At 36.0% G+C, this 16,954-nt stretch overlaps 1 protein-coding gene across 1 annotated transcript in view; it reads left to right on the top strand.

Annotated features, from left to right (window-relative positions):
- The window catches only part of TIAM1 (TIAM Rac1 associated GEF 1), a 121,484-nt gene that overhangs the window by 10,730 nt on the left and 93,800 nt on the right, over nt 1-16,954 (top strand). Inside the window, exons 2-3 of the mRNA XM_044666876.1 lie at nt 8,957-9,404; nt 16,731-16,903. Coding sequence (XP_044522811.1) covers nt 8,957-9,404; nt 16,731-16,903 — 621 coding nt within the window. The remainder of the gene's footprint in view (nt 1-8,956; nt 9,405-16,730; nt 16,904-16,954) is intronic.

The following is a 16,954-nucleotide window of genomic DNA, read 5'->3' as shown; positions in this document are numbered from 1 at the left end:
GTTTTAAGCTAAATATTTTATATTTGATCTTGGGAGCAATAGGGAACCACTCTTGTTGATCTAGTAGGAAAGTTATATAGTCAGATATACACTTAATTTTTGTACTTTGGCAGTAGTGTAAATGGGCAATATGGATTAGAGTTATGAATAACCTGAGGCAGGGATAGGAAGCTGTTATAAAGTCTAGGCCAGAGGTGATGAAAACCTGAACTAAGATTGGTAGCTGTGTGAGTAGAAAGAAGTGAAATGTAAGAGATAATATAAAGGCACAAATGGCTAGACTTAGTAACTGACTGACTATGAGGGATACAGAAGAGGGAGAAGTTGAGGATAATGCCAAGGCTACAAACTTAGGAGACTGGAAAAATGCTGGTGCTTCTATAGAAACAGGGAAATTTGGAAGAGGGAAAGAGTTTAGGGAGAAAGATAATGAGTCCTTTTTTGTATGGTTAAGATGTCTCTGGGACATTAAATGTACAAAAAGCAATTGATGATGAGAAAAGACTGCTCAGAGAAAATACTGTGGCTACAAATATAGGTTGAGATCTATATCTGTGAGTCATCTGTATAGAGGTGATAGTTAAACAAACCCATGGGAGGGGGGCTGAGGGGGAGGAAGAGAGAGAGACAGAGAGAGAGACAGAGAGAGAGACGGAGAGACAGAGATTAATGATTAATTTCTGAAAAAAAACAGGTGTTGTAGTCTGCACTTTTGTCATGTCACAACTACCTTAGACCCAGAAGAGAAAGTTCTTTCCATCAAAGTTCTTGGCACTGACAAATGATTCAAGATAAGAAATTATATATTCATATCAATGTAGTAACATTTGCATTGCCACTACATTTTAAGAACCATGGGACCTTTTGATTTAGCTGCTGCTGCTTCTCCTTCCTCTTCCTCCTACCCCCTCCAGCTCCTCCTCCTTTTTCATCTCTCTGTCTCTCTGTCTCTCTCTCTCTCTCTCTCTGTCTCTCTGTCTCTCTCTCTGTCTCTCTCTCTCTCTCTCTCTCTCTCTGTCTCTCTGTCTCTCTCTCTCTCTCTCTCTCTCTGTCTCTCTCTCTGTGCTGAGCTTAGGGTGAGAAGATCTAAATTCAAATCCTGCCTCACACACTTTCTATCTGTGTGCCCCTGGATTTAACCCTTGTACTTCAGTGTATTGTGTCATAGGTGGAGGATTGGTAAGGGTGGGCAATGGGGGTCAAGTGACTTGCCCAGGGTCACACAGCTGGGAAGTGGCTGAGGCCGGGTTTGAACCTAGGACCTCCTGTCTCTAGGCCTGACTCTCACTCCACTGAGCTACCCAGCTGCCCCGAAGCATAAGTTTTCAGAAATTAATCATTTCAATTTGTTTTACTTAAATGTATTTCTTTGTTTTAAGAGAGGGTTCTATTAGGAGGACAAAAAATAACAACAGTTTAAAAAATCATCAATAAAATACTTAACGAAAGCAACGCAGATTTAGAAGTTATTCAAAGTTATAGATACAGAGGACAAAGGGAGAAAACTTAAGAATGGTATAATTTTTCTAAAAACTGTGAAGAAAAAATAATTTGATGGTAAGGTTTAAGACATTGCATAAAAGGTTTACCAAAAAACAAAACAAAACAAAACAAAAACAAACAAAAAAACCTCCAGCAACTTGTAATGGAGATGTTAACTATTATTATTTGTGGGTTCACAGTGGGGTGAGAGAGACAGAAATAACAGATGAACAGGACGCAACAAGGTAGGGAGACCAAGTTTAACTACTAGGAGGTTACAGTTACTGGAAATGGCAGTTAGGCTCCAATAGTCACTCAGCCCACCTAGGCAAGGGCCTATGGAACCAGCAGGCAAAAGGCAAAGGTTTATAACAGTTTTTAATCAGGGACTATAAGACAAAGGATGGGAATAGGGTTTTTCTACACTAACAGATTAAGGGCAAACCACAGGGACAGAGGAAGGACTCGACTACACTAAACTAAGACCTAAGCAAAACAGGGCCCAGGGAAAAGCAGGACAGGAGTGAGTATCCTCACAACAGTAGTGTTCAGCCTCACTCCAGTGATGTTTCTGCTCCTCCCGGACCACCAACTGCACTCTTCCAGGTGGTCAGATTCTGGGAGCTGACCCAGCCCAAGAGACCTGCAACTCAGGTTGGGATTTAGCAGTCTCTACCAAAATCTCCCACAAGTAGGTGACGGTCTTTCCACAGGATCACTGGTAAATCTGGTGTCTTCTAGTTGTCAGTTGCTGCTTGCTCCAACCACCATGGAGTTTCTCTCAGTGAGCAAGAAACACACTTCCTGCTTCTTCATTCCATCTTAGAATTCTCCAGTCCTTCCTGCTAGGTCCAACACTAATACTAAATTAATAACTAAAGAATCCTCACAACAAACTGGAGACAAGAGAAAGATTAAAAATTAGCAGAATTCACAAGATGCCAATAGGGACAAATCCCAACTTCTCTTCACTCATGTGTTTAAGTTTAAAAACTACAGTGATAAGGAGTTGATTTTACAAGCAGTTGAGAAGTACTACATTTCAAAACACTTAAAACACAGAAAGATCCTACAATAAGAAGAAAAAATGGCAGCTGGGATATGATAGGATGAAAGATTAAGAATTAGACTTTTATTTGAAAATTAACCCTTAGGCACTGCAAAACATTTTAAAGGACAAAATATGGTCCTTTAAAATCCTACATGAAGTTAAGACATTTGTGGAGAGAGAAGCCAACTTTAAAATAGTTTTTGACATGGATAGATCATAGAACTAGAGATGAGTTATTAAGCTAAGTAATTTATAGATGTTTTTCAATGAAATTATCTTAAGAGGATTAAAAACATAAGTAATGCTATTTCTCTTGATAAGGGGAAAGGAATGATGAGAGGAATAAATCAATTTTTCAAGTTATAAATTAGTAAAGAACAACTACAGATAGTTCAGTTCTATCCAAAATAGGGGAGGGTTAGAAGTATGAGGTTTTGAAAAACTTACAGAGCAGTTTTTTTGTGTGGGAACTGTTTCATATTGAGTTAGTATTTGGTATGGTTAAGAAAGAATTGGTGTTAATCAAATTAATAAAGTGAATTCTATCAAATTTTGAAAGAACAAATAATCCCTATGTTGTATAAACCCCTATTACCAATAGAAATGTAACTTTACTTTGTTCTTTCTACCTTACTCTACATGAAATATATTTTGTTTTCTGAACCTGGCAAAGTAAAGGCAACGAAGGAGCTGGATTATCAATGATTCCCTATATAAAAAAAATAAAACAAAAGGCTAACAAATAGAATAAAAGCTATGTTTAAAAGATTGTTCGAAATTGTTCAAAATAGGTTTATATCAATAATAGTTTAATATTAAGAAAATAGTCAATATAATAATCATAGAACTCTGTCAGGAGATACAAAAAATTCTTTGTGAAAATGCAATACTTATTTGTGTGTCATAAAAAGTATGGAAATAGAATGATTTTTCTATAATACAATAAAAATATTTATTACTTTAATAAATAAAATCAGAGGCTTTGCCACCACAATCGATTCTGTATTCTAATGGTTATTTTGTGACATACATTTAGAAATAAAAATGTAGCAATAATGTTAAAAACTAAAAGTAAAATATAAACATAGGTGAAAAAATTTATCTTTGTAGAGGACATACTGACTTATCTAGAAAACTGAAGTAACTGAACAATAAAAATAATTAATGATATATAAAATCATTAGCATCATTAATATCCTATTTTAAAACCATGTCAATAAAAAATGTTTCTGAGTGACAAAATGTGTAGAATACTTGGACATTAATGTATCAAAACAAATAGTTACATAAAACAATTTCAACAAAATAAAGATAAAAATTAAATTATTATAGATAAAAAGGAGGGAAGCAATTGTACAAATTGGCATATCTTATAGAATTAATATAATACCAATCAAAATGCAAATATATTAAAATTAACAGAATTAAATAAAATAATAAAATGCATATAGAGGGACAGACAAGAATATCCCAGCTCATTAAGGATAGAAAGAAAGGAAAAGTGTTTTTGCTGCTGTAGTTTATTATAATATAAAGCAGTAATTTTCTAAATTATTTGATACCTGGTAGAAAATTAGATTCATGGAACAGGTATGTAATATAGCCCTAGGACTAGTAAAGATATACATGTTCACATTTGGTAAATTTCAGATCATATACATTTGGGAAAGAATTAATCAATAAAAATTAGGGAAGTTAGGTAACAATATGGTGTAAAGTATCATTTAAATTTATATTGAATGCAATACACAATGAATTTTTAAGGAATAGGATGTATATATACATGTTTGTATGAATATATACACAAATCTACATTTGTGTATATATGTGGGTACACTGAGAGAGAGTGAGGAGATGTCACAATTATGGAAAGAAAAAGTTCTCAACTGTTGAACAGGTACAAGAAATTCTTAGGCCAAATAGATGCATTTGAGAATTGATTACATTGAAATTATGATTATTTTGTTTAACAAACAGTCATGCTTCTATAATTAAGCAGAAAGCAACAGACCAAAGGAAAAATCTTTACCATAAAAATCTTGACACCCAGAATCTATAAGGAATTGATATAGAGGAAGGTCCTTTCCTGTATGAATAGGGAGTTCTTAAGAAACATATGACCTGAACTGAATAAACTCTCATATTCAGAGTTCTAAATTCAGAAATACTTAAATTGATTCAGTTGGCAAAGATAGTTTAAAACCTTAAAATTCAATGCTCCTAGGGCTGTGGAAAAATAAGCATACTCTTTCTCTGTTAGTAAGGCTGTTAATTGGTATATTCTTTCTAGACATCTATATGACTATATTGTAATTGCTATAAAACTATTCATATCCTTTACCCTACTGATCTTACCTCTTGACTATACCCTAAGGATGGTATTGACATAAAAATAAAACTTATCTATACAAAATTTTCCTAGCAGAATTATTCTTACTAGTCTCTTTTGAGTGATTGTTGTTTTCGCTTAGTAAGCTTTGGAGTACTGGGATTTGATATAATTGGTACAATATTATTCACAAATAGGAAGCAAAGGGGAATACCTCACCTGTTGGGATTCTTCCTTTTATGTGAAATCTGCACCTGACAGTGTGCATGATAGTGCCAAATACTTTTTGAACACTATATTCCTCGTTTAAAATGAATAATCAGGGGGTTATTCATAACAACAGTTATCACTTGTTTCATCTTTCAAGGAAATGATTTAACCTATGTCTGAAGCGGAGATTTTGAGGTCTTTTGCTCTACTGACTAAAAATACTTTTTTGCAGTCAAGAAACAGTATGTACAATGGAATATTATATTCTATGCATATTATAGGCTTGTAAAGATGTATTACACAGTATTTAGACAGGAGTCAGGAAGAATCATCTTCCTGAGTTCAGCTTTGACCTCATGCACTTTAACTAGCCGCATGACAACAGGCAAATTACTTAACGCTGTTTGCTTCAGTTTCCTCATCTGTAAAATGAGCTGGAGAAGAAAATGGCAAATCAATCCAGTATCTTTACCAATAAAAGCCCAAAGGGGTCACAGAGTCAGAAAACATTAAAAATTATTAATTATTTATATATAGAAATAATTTAAAAATAACTGAACAATAAAGATGTGTTCTATTTTTTCTTTTTCTTTTTTTTGAAAACTATCTGTCATATTATTAGTAAAGGGAATTTCTGATAAGGAAATACACTTTACCAATGCAGACTAGTATCTGCTCTGTATAAGAGTCAGGACTAGAGCCCAGTGTATCCTGACTCCAAGGCCAGTTCTCTATGCTATTTAGCTTTTTTCTTCTATGGAATATGTGAATATGGAATATGGAATGTGAAAAAGCCTGCCTATTCCCTTCTCTAACCTTCCACAAAATACCTTTGGTGAATATGGGTAGTAATATGTTCTAAGTAGCCTTTTTGGGGGGGGTTATAATAAAGTCCAAGATTTGGGTATCTTTGATACCAGCTCTTTCAAAGGTGATTATAAGTATAACCTTTCTAATTTGTATTTGTACAAAAGTATTTGTATTTCTATGCTTGTTTTTGTTTATAATAACAAAAAACTGGAAACTAAGGTGATATCTATCAGTTGGGAAATGGCTGACCAATTCATGTGACTGAAATGGAATATTATTCTACCATAAGAAATGACAAAAGGAATGGTTTTACAGAAACCTAGGAGGACTAGTATGAACTGATTACATTAAAGTGGTGGAATTTACAAACGTTGGTATACAGTAATAGCAGCATTGTAAAGACTTGTATTTGAAATAGATATTTCATTATAAAGAAAACTTGGAAAGACTTGTGAATTCTAATCATTATTGTGATCAACCATGATCCAATATTTCTGCTGATGAAGCATGTCTTCCACCTTCTGACAGAAGAACTTGAAGTGCAAAATAAGACATATCTTTTCAGATGTGTCCAGTGTGGAAATTTGTTGTGCTTGATGTATACTTGTTGCTGTTTTCTTTTGGGTGGGGGACTAGGAATAGGGTATATATATATCCCCACATATAAAAGAGGGGTTTGGGAAGCAAGGAAGAAAATAGAACAGAAAGAAGCACAGACATGAAGGACAGCTTTAAAAGTTGCAGGTTGACTTTCTTATATGTTTAAAAAGAAAAACAACCTTTAAAAAAAATCATACTCTTTTTTTTTTTTTAGTAAAAAAATTTTTTAATACAAAACCCCACCCAAAGCTTTTTTTTTTTTTAATTTTACTTTCAGTCTTAGAATCAATCCTGTGTTTTGGTTCTAAGGCAGAAAAGCAGTAAGGGCTAGGCAATGGGGGTCAAGTGACTTCCCCAGGATCACACAGCTAGGAAGTGTCTGAGGCCAAATTTGAACCCAGGACCTCCTGTCTCTAGGCCTGACTCTCACTCCACTGAGCTACCCAGCTGCCACCAAAAAACTCTTTCTATAGAGGCAATGGAAATTGTTACTGACTCTTTAAGAGCTCAGTTGCTACAATTTTCAGTTGCCTCTTTCATTTTATGAGATTTTTCTTATGAAGTAAGGGAGAAGGTATGTTTATCTTTATTTTATGACATGAGCTATGGAGAAGACAGAAGGTGAGAAAAAAACTTGTTAGAACTATCTTTATTATTTTATGAAGAAACTTTATTTCGGTGCTTTTAGCACTGAAGAGAGACTTATTCTTCCTGATTGGAGAGAAGCTAGTGAAGATAGAGAAGGAGAATGGAGAGGCCTTCCTTCTGGCAGAACTTAGCCTTGATCTTATAAAGGTACTTGAAGAGTCTTTGGTTTCTTGAGTGAACTCAATAATTGTTCCAAAGTGAAATCATCTGTGGTTACCATGATAGTGTGAGGTAATACTTTCTTATAACTAAAATGTTAATAGTTATTTTTACTTCTGTTCTATTATCTGTCATTGTTAACAAATTCTATATTTTATAACTAATTAATCTTAGTCAAAGGATTTATTAAGAGGTTCCTTAATCAAGGGAAGGGATTTAATGTATAGAAAAGTATGAGTGCTAAATTGGGAAAGGAAGTTTTTCCAATTTGAAAATTATTTGATGAATTAGAGTGTGGACTTTGAGCTTATTTGAGCAATATGTCAAAATTTAATTAACAAATGAGGAACACTACATACATACCTTGAATTACCCTAGGCTTGAGATGATATTAAATATGGGAGTGACTCAAGTAGCAGGCTGAGGGGTGACAAGTGAGTGTGGTAGTCTCTAATAGCCTTGCTACAATCGAATTTAATTATTTTTAGGAAAATACATGAAATACTTTATAACAATTAAGACTAATTTTAGGTTAGTTCTCTCTTCTGCATAGTTTATTATCTGAGAACAAGCATAGAACTATAGACTAAAAATGTCTAAAGTTTTCAAAATTGGGAATTGACACTCTCCTATCTTTTGACTCTATTCCAGCTAGAGGCAGAACACTGCTTACTTCTAAAAAGTGAAATACATTTCAGAATGCTGAAGAGTAATGGATCTTGCAGAATTATTTGGCACAATACAGAATAAGACACTTTACCTAAACAACTGAGAAGTGAAGCTATCAGATCTGAGTAGAAGAAGAGAACATGCTACTTTTCCTTGTGGGATGAGTGGGTGGAGTGGTACAATATTATCTTGTTAGTCATCACGTTAAACAATAGACTCCCAAATGGGCTTTTTATAGGCAGCAGCTATGCAGAATTAGTTATGCTGTTATATATCCTTACATTTGGAGCAACTAATTATCCTATAGAATTTTCCCAGTGGTTTCTTTTTTTTTTTTTTTTTAACTCTTATCTTCTGTCTTAAAAAACCCCAGCAATGACACAAAACACCTTACCTTCTCTCTTAGAAATGATTCAAGTATTGGTTCCAAGGCAGAAGAGCTAGGAAGTTGGAGTTAATTGACTTGCCCAGGGTCACACATCTAAGAACTGTCTCAGGCTATTTGAACCCAGGTCCTTGACTCAAGGTTTGGCACTCAATCTGTTGTAGTATCTAGCTGCCTCCTGCCCCCTCACTATCCCATAGGTTCCAAAGCACTCTTAATGAGGCTAAGTAAGAGCAGCTGAGTGCTACAACTCTTAGGAGGTGGCAAAATCTCAATTGCTGAATTGCCAGTTCATTAATTACCCCAGTCAGATAAATAATAAGTTTTCCAAAGTATTTTTCTCTTCCTCCAAATCAGTAAAGATGTGTTGAACAACTACCTTGTGCAGTGCTCAGGGAACATTCAAAGACAAAACCAAAATTATCTCTGCCTTCAAGAAGCTTCATTCTGGGGGGAGGGAGGATAATAGATATAATTTGTACATAGATAAATAAATACAAGACAACTGGGGGAAGAAGAGTACATTGATTTTATCACTGGGCCTTCTTTAGTATTATTGGACTCCCTTAAATGACATTTCTTTTTTCTTCCCTTGTATTTTTCTCCTTTCAAGGATGTGAACATAGGTGAGGGAAGTGAGTTTGCCGACAGTGGGATTGAAGGAGCTACCATTGATACAGACCTCCTCTCCAGACGTTCCAATGCTACCAATTCTAGCTATTCCCCAACTACTAGCCGAGCATTTGTGGGCAGTGACAGTGGCAGCAGCTCTACTGGAGATGCTGCCCGGCAAGGGGTATATGAGAATTTCCGTCGGGAACTGGAGATGAGCACCAATAACAGTGAGAGCCTTGAGGAAGCTGGGTCTGCCCACAGTGATGAGCAGAGTAGTGGTACTTTGAGTTCTCTAGGACAGTCAGATATCCTCCTCTCAGCTGCTCAAGGAACAGTACGAAAGGCCGGAGCTCTAGCAGTGAAGAACTTTCTTGTCCACAAGAAGAACAAGAAAGTAGAGTCTGCCACCCGAAGGAAATGGAAACACTATTGGGTGTCCTTGAAAGGTAAGGGTAGAAAATACAGTTTATTAATCTGTCTATTCTTAATCACTTGTTCTTTTTAATATATGCTTACATGTTGTTTTAAAATCCAAGCATCTCTTGTTTATAATTTTAATAGACTTAATCAAACACTAAGTGCCTTATATTTCTGGGTTCTATGTTAGATGATTGGGATACAAAGATTCAAGGAAGAATATATGTATTATTAAATGTTGCAGTCTCTTACACATAGAAAGTTTAAACGTATACAGTAACAGTAGCTGCTTCATTCATCTATCTAACTATTGTCAATTCTTTGATACATATTTGGCTTCCCCAAAATGATTAAAAATACACATTTTATCAAAAAAGTTTATGTATCTTTGAGCTCTAGGGGATAGGGGAAAGGATGGATACGCACCTAAGTAAATACAAAGTAATACAAAATAATTTAATTTTTGTTTTTCTGTTTCTTATAATCAACAAACAGCATACAGAGAGAGATAACTGTACAAAGGACAAAATGGAATTTGACATGGAATGGTGAGAGAGAGGGAGGGGGTGAAGAAGAAGAAAAAAAAAGGAGGAAGAAGAGGAGAGAAAGTGCAGGCAAAGTGCTGGGGAGATTAGGAAAAGCCTAATGTAGGAGGTGGCACCTGAATTGTACTTACAAAGGAGGAGGAGGAAAGGCTAATAGATGGCTTTGTCAAAACATTAGCTTTTATACTAACTGGTTATGAAGGTAGTATTAAAAGGAATTCCTAAAATGATTTAAATAGAGGCAGTGTCATGAAAAAAAAAATAAATGCTGCCCTCCTACAATGACCACTTTACTTTAGACAATATTAATTTGGATACATAGCTCTTGAATATTTATGTTATTTTATGTTCATTTATATGCATAGTGTATCAAACTTGCATGAAATCTGTGTGCACATGTGAGGAATTCAGTTCATGCATTTGACCAAAGGGGGTGGGGGTGGGGGGAAAGTATCATTATAGAGGTTCTTATAAGCAATATTATTGGTTAGCACTAGGAAGTAAGGCTGTTGTAGTCCATATTTCCAAACTGCACTGTGGGCCTGCTCCCAAGATGACCTGTTGGAAGGACTAACTCACACATATAGTTGAAACCCGAAGGCTAATATTGTCCTAGGCTCTTTTCCTGGCATTCGATATAATGATAGACACTGCATTTAGGAACAGTAATAGCACCTAGTAAATTCACAGGTGAATTCTACCTTAATTTTAACACTATGAATTTGGCTCACCACAGTGTCTTTTGCAACTTCATATAGGGATGTGTGTGTATGTATGTATTTATATCTATCTATATCCTATAGATCTAAATATACATAGACACACAAGACATTCACATTTCCATCCTGAAAATTCACAAGATTATTAAATTTCAATGTTTAGAGACTGAAATATATGAATTCAGAATATCTTCACATTCTATGGAAGACCTTAGCATCTGTTTCAAACTCAACATTTTAAACATTAGGGAAACAAGCCCAAAATATGTAGTGATTTTTTTCCAAAGTCTTTTCCAAGGTAGTTAATATGAACCAACATTTACATCAAGACTGCTTTTTCCTAATCCACTGATCCTTCGTGTCTTCTCTTTTAACTGTAAAAATATGCATTCTTCCATAATACACATATATATATACTTACATGCATATTTTATATATATAGTCCATAAATTATATTATGAGTATATGATTCATTATATTTACAAAACAATTCACTCATTCATACAATGGGACCCAAAGCAATATTTTTATCATCAAATTAGTTGAAATCAGAATAGTGAGAGGGAATAAGAGATAGCTTGTAAGTTGAAATGAAATGAACAGGATGAACAAACTGTGGCAAACAGTGGTTGTATAGGATGAACCATTTGTCAGTGGATTTAATGGATGCTTGTTTCTGTATGAGAACCACCCAATCCTGAAATTATAAAGCTGCTTTAAATATAAGAGAACTAATTATAAAGGGTCACAATAGAATAGAATTTGACAAATTGCTTGTTATGGGATATATAATGTCTGGATAGGTAAAGATCAATCTAAACCTTTGGAAGACTTTGAAATCAATGTTTTGTTGAGTGGTATAACTTAGTTCAAAGTATGTTGTCTTCTCTTCAGTTAATTATAGGTGGTGAGATAGCTCCATTGACTAAAAGTCAGTATAGCTAGACCAGAGAGTGGTAAAGAGAGTCATATGTGATGTTGGGAAGATGGGTTGAGATTGGGATATGAAGAGGTCTGAAAGCCAGAGTTTACATTTGATCCACAATGAAGTTATGTGCCATATGGGTTGGAGCAGGGGTAGAGGTAACAAATACCTGACTAGGAAGTATTTATTGGACAGGGAATTTATAAGGATAGAAATTGCAAGGTGGATAGTTGATAGGATGTGTGGGTGACTGAGAAGGAGGTACTGAGGTTGGCACTGAACTGTAGGAATAGTGGTTCCCTTACCTTAAATAAGGAAGTTTGGAAAAGAGATGGATTTTGGAGGAGAGAGAATGAATTCTATTTGGGACATTTTGATTTGAGATGCCTATGAGATATCCATTGGGAAATGGCCAATAGATTGAAGGTACAGACTTCCATCTCAAAAGACAGGGATTTGGGAGCTCCTTTATGAATTTGGGAATTATCTGCATCAAGAAGAAAATTGGCACCCTTGGAGCTGATGAGGTCATCAAGATGGAGAATGTAGAGAAAGAGGAAAGGACCTTTATAGATCCTTAGTACATCCATATTTAGTGGGCATAATATTGATGATCATCCAAATAAAACTGAGAAAGAGCTATCAAACCAGTAGAAGGAAAACAAAAAGAGAGTGAATATAAACAAAATAAAACAAAAAATAAATTCAGAGGAGAGTATCCAGGAGAAGTTAGTCAACACTGTCAGGTGATTTAGAGTGGTTAAGGATTAGAAATAAAAATAACCCCTCATATTTGGCAATTAAGAAATCATTAGTGACTTTGGCAAGAGAAGATGAGTTGATAAATTTGGAAGCCAGATGGCAAAGGATTAGAGAGTGAGTGAGAAAAGAGGAAATGGCAGCAACAAGTTGAAAGATTTATTGTTAGGATTTGAGAAAGGAGAGGTATTGGATGATAGTTTAAGCCTTTAAGAGAATGGATATGTTCTAACGAGGGTTCTTTTTTTTTTTTAATTTTAATTTTGAATATTTTCCCATAGTTACATATTTCATGTTCTTTCCCTCTCCCCCAAACCGCCCTATCCCCCAAACTGCCCTATCCCCCTTTGTGCTGATGCACAATTCCACTGGGTTTTACATGTATCATTGATCAAGACCTAATTCCATATTATTGATAGTCAGACTAGAGTTATCGTTTAGTGTCTACATCCCCAATAATATCCCCATCAGCCCATGTATTCAAGCAGTTGTTTTTCTTCTATGTTTCTCCTCCCACAGTTCTTCCTGTGAATGTGGCTAGTATTCTTTCTCATAAGTCCCTCAGCCTTGCTCTGGATCCTTGCATTGCTGCTAATAGAGGAGTCCGTTATGTTTGATTGTACCACAATGTATCAGTCTCTGTGTACAATGTTCTCCTGGATCTGCTCCTTTCACTCTGCATCAATTCCTGGAGGTCATTCCAGTTCACATGGAATTCCTCCAGTTCTTTATTCCTTTGAGCACAATAGTATTCTATCACCAACAGATACCACAATTTGTTCAGCCATTCCCCAATTAAAGGACATTCTCTCATTTTCCAATTTTTTGCCACCACAAAGAGTGCAGCTATAAATATTTTTGTACAAGTCTTTTCCCTTATTATCTCTTTGGGGTATAATTCAAGCAGTGGTATGGCTGGATCAAAATGCAGATAGTCTTTTAAAGCCCTTTGAGCATATAGTTCCAAATTGCCATCCAGAATGGTTGGATCAGTTCCCAACTCCACCAGCAATGCATTAATGTCCCAATTTTGCCACATCCATGAGGGTTCTTTTTTAAAGGCTAAGGAGAATTGGGTATGTTTGTAGAAAGGAAGATTAGAGAGAAAGGATGACCATTGGCATGGAAGAGGGGTGTGACAATCTGTTTTAGATAGGTGCGAGTGTAGAAAGCTTGACCTTGGGGGCTACTAGGTGGCTCAGTGAATTGAGCACCAGATTCAGAGATCTGAGGTCCTGGGTTTAAATCTGGTCTCAGACATTTTCTAGCTGTTTGTCCCTTGGCAAGTCACTTATACCCCAATGCCCAGCTCTTACCATTCTTTCTGCCTTGGAGCTAATATACAGCATTGGTTCTAAGATGAAAGGTAATTTTTTAAAAAAAGAAAGAAAATCTGATCTTGTTGAAGAGAAGAGCTACTTCATTAGTGATTAGACTACATGATGAGAGAATAGGGGATGATATGAGTTCTGAGATGAATAGAAGAGGATGCTCATGGCAAATGTCTATATTTTCTTAATAAAATGTAAAATGAGGCGTTTGGTTGGAAAAATTAGGGGAGGGATGCTGGAGGAGGTTTGAGGACAGAAGATTTAAAATAGTTGCTGAAGCTAGTGAGATAAAGAATCAAACAGGGAAGATTAAAAGGATAGCTTTGCTGTTAGTGGTGGCACATTCAGATGAAATGAATTGAATTTATTGTAAAATCAGAGGAAATCTGCAAAGATGGCAGAGTAAAATTCCAGTATCATTAAGCTCTTAAGTAAGTGATCAGGAAGGGGACTTAGAAAATAGGGGTAGGCCAACAATTCTCCCTCTAACCCTGTAGTGGGATATTGCTCTTTGTCCTCCACTCCTACACATGTATTGCTTATAAGCCCCAGAGGAAGTGATATAACCATGCTGCCTGGTAAGCTTCAAATTCATTATAATTAGCTTTAGTTGATTCCTCATTGTCTTAAGAAATTCCTTGTATTCCTTTCTAATCCTTTCTTAATCCCCATGGAAACTCTTCCAAACTTTCTTCTCCTCAGTACTCCCCTAACTTTTCTCCTTAACCAAAGGCCTCGCCTCTTACTTGCCTGAGAAAGTTGAGACCACTTGCTGTCAGCCTCTTGTTCTCTCCTTCATCTCAAAGCCTCTTAACATCATGCCCTCTCTACTCTGCCTTTCCCCCAATCCATGGTAATGAGGTGGCCTTTTCTTTTTTCAAAGCCTGTCCTATAAGTGTATCCCTGATGCCATTTCCTTTTGTCTTCTCCATCAGATTGCATGCCCTCCTTATCATCACCTTCCTCTCTAATTCTCAGAATCTCTCTATTTAGTGATTCTTCCTCTACTGCCTTCAACCATGCTAAAGTTTCCCCCATATCTAAAAATCCTTCACAAAACCTTAGCATTCTCTCAACCTATCCTCTACCTTTCTTCTCTTTCTCAAAGTCCTAGAAAAATCTGCCTCAATGATTGCCTTCCCTTCTTGTCCTATCATTCACATCTCACCTTTGGTAATCTAGCTTCTAACCTCATCACTTCACTAAAAACTGCTCTCTCTAAAATTACTAATAATCTCATAGCGGCCAAAGTTGTTTGGGTTCCCCCCACTTTTATCCTCCTTGACTTGTCTACTATATTTGACTCCATTGGTCATCATCTGTTTCTGTGTACAGTCTCTTTGGATTTTCATGACACTTTTTTCTCCTGGTTCTCCTACCTGTGAGATTTTTCCTTCTCCTTCTCCTTTGATAGTTCATCAGTTATGATCCTTAACTATGTGTGATCTACAGTCACCTGTCCTAGGCTCTTTTCTCACTGTATATTCTCTCTCAAGGCCCATGGATTCAGTTATTATCCCTGTGCAGATTGCCCCAGATTATCTCTAGGTAAATAATTCCCAGATCTATAAATCCACTCCTAATGTCTCTCCTCAGCTTCCCCATCACCAAAATGCCTTTTTGACATTATAAACTGTATGTTCCAGAGACATCTCAAATTCATCATGAGCAAAACAAAACTCATATTTCTACCCCAAACAGGCCCTTTTTCCAATCTTCCCTATTTCTGTTGAAGGCACCATCATTCTGCCAGTCTCTCAGGTAATATTGGTGCTATCCTCATCCTTCATTCTCCTTCACTTCACATATATAACCTGAACACTCTTGGTGGTTGTATGAGTCACAGTTTAGAGTCATAATATGTAGGATTGATGAGCCAGCAAAGGAGACTGAGAAGGAGCAACTAGACAGGTAGGAGGAGGACTAAGAGAGGTATCATGAAAATGTATCTAGGAAAAGAAGGTTGTCAAGTATCAAATGTAGCAGATAGGTAGAGAAAAATGAAGAAAATTAGGCAATCAAAATATTGCTAGTAAATTGGGACAAAGTAGTTTCAGCTTGAGGGATAAGATCAAAATCCAACATTGCAAAGGATGGAAGGGTGAAAGGTGAGGAAGTAGAGGCCTCAAGTATAGATAGCTTTTGTCGGAAGATTGGCTAAGAAAGAGAGGATCAGTGTTTCAGATTAGGGGACATGAATTGGAAAGAAAATCTCATTTAGAATAATATAAAGAGGGGCAGCTGGGTAGCTCAGTGGATTGAGAGTCAGGCCTAGAGACGGGAGGTCCTAGGTTCAAATCCGGCCTCAGACACTTCCCAGCTGTGTGACCCTGGGCAAGTCACTTGACCCCCATTGCTCACCCTTACCACTCTTCCACCTATAAGCCAATACACAAAAGTTAAGGATTTAAAATAAATAGAATAATATAAAGAGAGAGACTATTTAGGGGCAGATAGACTGTGAGAAAATGTGAACATAAAGACTAAGTTAAAGAGAAAATAAAGGCAAATGTGTTCCATAAAACTGGAGTTTTAAAGCCAGAAGAAAACTTTAGAGACCTTCTAATATTAATTCTATCAATTTTCAAATTAGGAAATTGAGTTCAACAGAGTAAAATGATTTTATCAATCAACAAACTTTTATGTAAGCATCAACTGTTCCAGGCTCTGAGTCCAAGATCATCACACCATTCATTAGTATCAGTTACTAGATTAAAACCCTTTACAACATACCACACCACCTTTCTATCCTACCATTTCTCTTTGGATTTACTGTTTGATTTTAGTCCAAAAAAATTGAGTCAATTGTAAAATAGGACTTTTACATTTTTGTTGTTTCCTGTTAGTTGGATTCAAATGGTGGTTCTCATGTTGCATTGTCTTGCTATTATATAAATCATTTATTTTCTTTTTTCTCTTTCTAAAAAACCCTTACCTTCTGTCTTAGAAGTATACTGTGTATTGGTTCCAAGGCAGAATGGCAATAAGGACCAGGCAATTAAGTGACTTGCCCAGGGTATAAATCATTTATTTTCAACAAACCAATTTATTGAATGCCTCTGATCTTTTCCCTTAGGATGCACATTATTCTTCTATGAAAGTGATGGGAGGTCTGGAATAGATCACAACAGCATCCCCAAGCATGCAGTCTGGGTGGAGAACAGCATCGTGCAAGCAGTGCCTGAACACCCAAAGAAAGACTTTGTTTTCTGCCTCAGTAACTCTCTTGGTGATGCATTCCTATTTCAGGTTTGTTTCTTCCTTTATTCTAAGGGAATTCTCTATATAAAATGATTCCCT

This window comes from Gracilinanus agilis, chromosome 3, assembly GCF_016433145.1.
Source record: "Gracilinanus agilis isolate LMUSP501 chromosome 3, AgileGrace, whole genome shotgun sequence".
NCBI lineage: Eukaryota > Metazoa > Chordata > Mammalia > Didelphimorphia > Didelphidae > Gracilinanus > Gracilinanus agilis.
Note: the sequence above shows the minus strand (reverse complement) of the source record. Positions and strands in the feature narration are given on the sequence as shown.